Source organism: Sinocyclocheilus grahami, unplaced genomic scaffold (genome assembly GCF_001515645.1).
Source record: "Sinocyclocheilus grahami isolate Dianchi unplaced genomic scaffold, SAMN03320097.WGS_v1.1 scaffold1656.1, whole genome shotgun sequence".
In the NCBI taxonomy this organism is placed as follows: domain Eukaryota; kingdom Metazoa; phylum Chordata; class Actinopteri; order Cypriniformes; family Cyprinidae; genus Sinocyclocheilus; species Sinocyclocheilus grahami.
The window spans coordinates 98,554-101,432 of record NW_015506835.1 but is presented as its reverse complement, the minus strand read 5'-3'; the positions used below and the strand labels follow the sequence as shown (position 1 = coordinate 101,432).

At 37.3% G+C, this 2,879-nt stretch overlaps 1 protein-coding gene across 1 annotated transcript in view; it reads right to left on the bottom strand.

Moving 5' to 3' along the window:
• Positions 1-2,430, bottom strand: part of LOC107571820 (E3 ubiquitin-protein ligase RNF133-like) — a 10,578-nt gene extending 8,148 nt beyond the window's left edge. Inside the window, exons 1-2 of the mRNA XM_016258202.1 lie at positions 2,262-2,430; positions 1,856-2,041 (exon numbers count right to left, since the gene is read on the bottom strand). Of these exons, the coding sequence (XP_016113688.1) occupies positions 1,856-2,041; positions 2,262-2,430 (355 nt within the window). The remainder of the gene's footprint in view (positions 1-1,855; positions 2,042-2,261) is intronic.
• Between the last annotated feature and the right edge of the window lie 449 nt (positions 2,431-2,879).

Below are 2,879 nucleotides of genomic sequence, written 5' to 3'. Positions count from 1 at the left end.
AGGAAAAAAAATAAACTTAAATGATTTTAGCAAATGGCTGCAATATAACAAAGAGTGAAAAATGTAAGAGGGTCTGAATACTTTCCGTACCCACTGTATATATATATATATATATATATATGCAAACCTTTTCAAATTAGCATCATACTACTGAATGCATCTTTAAGATGCAAAAGGTATCCGTAGACATTACTATATCAATTATATTCGAATTTTATAGTCATGAAATTGGAGTAGACCATTTTTGTCATTATGACATTAAGAGGGTAAGATAATCTTAATTAATTTTTGCATTCAATTAGCATGTAGCTAGTTTTTTAAATAATTAGCAAAGAGATCTGAAATGTATGTTTAACTCATTGAACTATTTAATAATAACACTCAAATTCTGCACACATTCAAAAATCACTGCCTGAAGAAGAAGCGTTGAGCTGAAATTTGATTGGCTGATCAGCTGTCACATGCTAACCTTGGGCTTCATCATGTGTTCACTGAGCAAGACCACGTCATGGGAACATTTCAATCTGATCCTCACATAAAGATGTCACATGACTTCACAAGAGTTACTTTTGTACTGTTTATATAGACAATCACTTTGCAATAATACATTGATGTGACTGTATTTTTATCTTCCTGTTATCTGTAAATTGTACAATTGTAACAATTTGTGTATAAAATTGTACAATAACAAAGAGATATATAAATGTATATATAAGATATAGAAATATATGGCTAAAATTAGTTAGGTGAGTAATAGGCTTTAGTCAGGATTAGGGTTTCAAAGGGGTGGAATATTTCTGGTAAATTTCCGGAAACTTAAAAAAAAAATCCCTGGAATATTCCAAAAAATCCTGTTAAGTTTCCACATTTTGCAACCCTACACTCTTAAAAATAAAGGTGCTTCAAAAGGTTCTTCAAGCGATGCCATAGAAGAACCATTTTTGGTTCCACAAAGAACCATTCAGTCAAAGGTTCTTAAAAGAACATCTCTTTCTTACCTTTTTATAATCTGAAGAACCTTCTTTCGCCCCAAAGAAGCTTTTGTGAAGCAGAACGGTTCTTCAGATGTTAAAGCTTCTTTATGGAACCATTCAGACAAAAAGGTTCTTCTATGGCATCGTGAAGCACCTTTATTTTTAAGAGTGTAGTCAGGATAATTGCTTTTGAAAAGAATGAAAATGAGGCTTGAGGGACTGAAGTACAGAGCGTTCAGTGGATTGTACTATAGTTTAACAACTGACTTAATGTCTTTCCAAAGAAAAAAACCTTCATAAAACAGTTTTGTAAGTTGTTGTAAAAATGACATGATCTATGACCTTTATCCAGTGCGTGCCATTGTAAAGTCTGTAAGTCTGTCCCTCACAGCCTCGCTTTCCTCCGCGCTAGATTCAATATGGCGTCTAAACTGATTAAGCCCTGTTAAAAACAATGGATTTCCCAGTTGATATAGCGACATATTCACTAATTAATACTCGCATGCAAAGCGCTTGACCATGCTTTAATGCCTTGGGAGTAAGAATAAGGCGTCATTTAAAACGACCCTTTGTTATTGTACACATTTTTTGGATCACTGGCATGCTGGCTAGTTTATACCTTTTTTTCTTATTTAGTAATTTGTTTTTCAACATCTTGACTGTCATAAAAAGTATTGCATGTGTTTATCATTATATTTTTATTAATTCCTCTCCAGGTTATTTTCTTCCACTACTTAAACATCTAATGGCGTTGTTTCCTTGTGAGAATTACCTTTGCCTTGCTCTCTGGCTGCTGTAAGCCGACACAGCACAATATTCTGTAAAGCTGCTTTAACACAAACTGACTTGTCTTGGATTGCCAGATAGAGAGACTCTCATACCTGAATGGGCCATCAGGTTAGTGTCATTGCCCGTCCCATCTATGTTGTAAATAACCACCGCCGAGGCTCCTTGTCGCTGGGCAGCACGTATCTTCTGTGAATACGTACAGTTCCCTTTTTTTATCAGGGCAATCCATGGCTGGTGTTTCGCGGTGAAAGTAGTGTTCCTCGAGCACGCCAGAGGATCTGAATTTGGAAGCACAAGAAGCCCAGAAGCTGAATCCAAGGGTGAGTCGGCTCCAAACACAATACGTACAGTTCCCTTTTTTTATCAGGGCAATCCATGGCTGGTGTTTCGCGGTGAAAGTAGTGTTCCTCGAGCACGCCAGAGGATCTGAATTTGGAAGCACAAGAAGCCCAGAAGCTGAATCCAAGGGTGAGTCGGCTCCAAACACACCACACTCACATATACTGCCCACAGTTTCATTAGATACGCTGTCAAAGTATCTGACTTCAACATAGGCAGTCCAGTAAATCAAGGAAGCGCTAAGTTGGAAGCAGCACTGGAAAACAAACACCGACAGCCAGATACATGAACGTCCATGTACTGCTCTAAGCTTCAGGTTGGCTTTCATTGTATCAGGTACACACGCCTGTGTTTTGGCATTACTCTGTGGCCATCGATAGTAATCAGATGCCTTCTTGGTGGTAATATAAGATGTTTTTTACGTCAGGTGAGGTGTTCTTATCGCAGTGGACCTTGGACACTGGTTAAGATAATATTCATTTCAAAGGGTTGGGTTTTAGTACTTTGTTTCAGGAAACTGCTTCTACTTTAAGCCCTCTGTAGGAACTCACGGTCAGTTTTACCAGCTTGAATTTTTAACACCATTTCCCCCCAATTGTTCCTTATTTTGGAAGCAAACATGAGAATTTTAGGTAACACTATTTTGATAGTCTACTTTAGACATGCTACTAACAGTAAGCAACTTTGACACTACATGTCAACTAGCAGTTATTAGAGTATTAGTAGACTGTCTGCTTAATATCTTCTAACACTTTATTTTGATGGGTCCACAACATA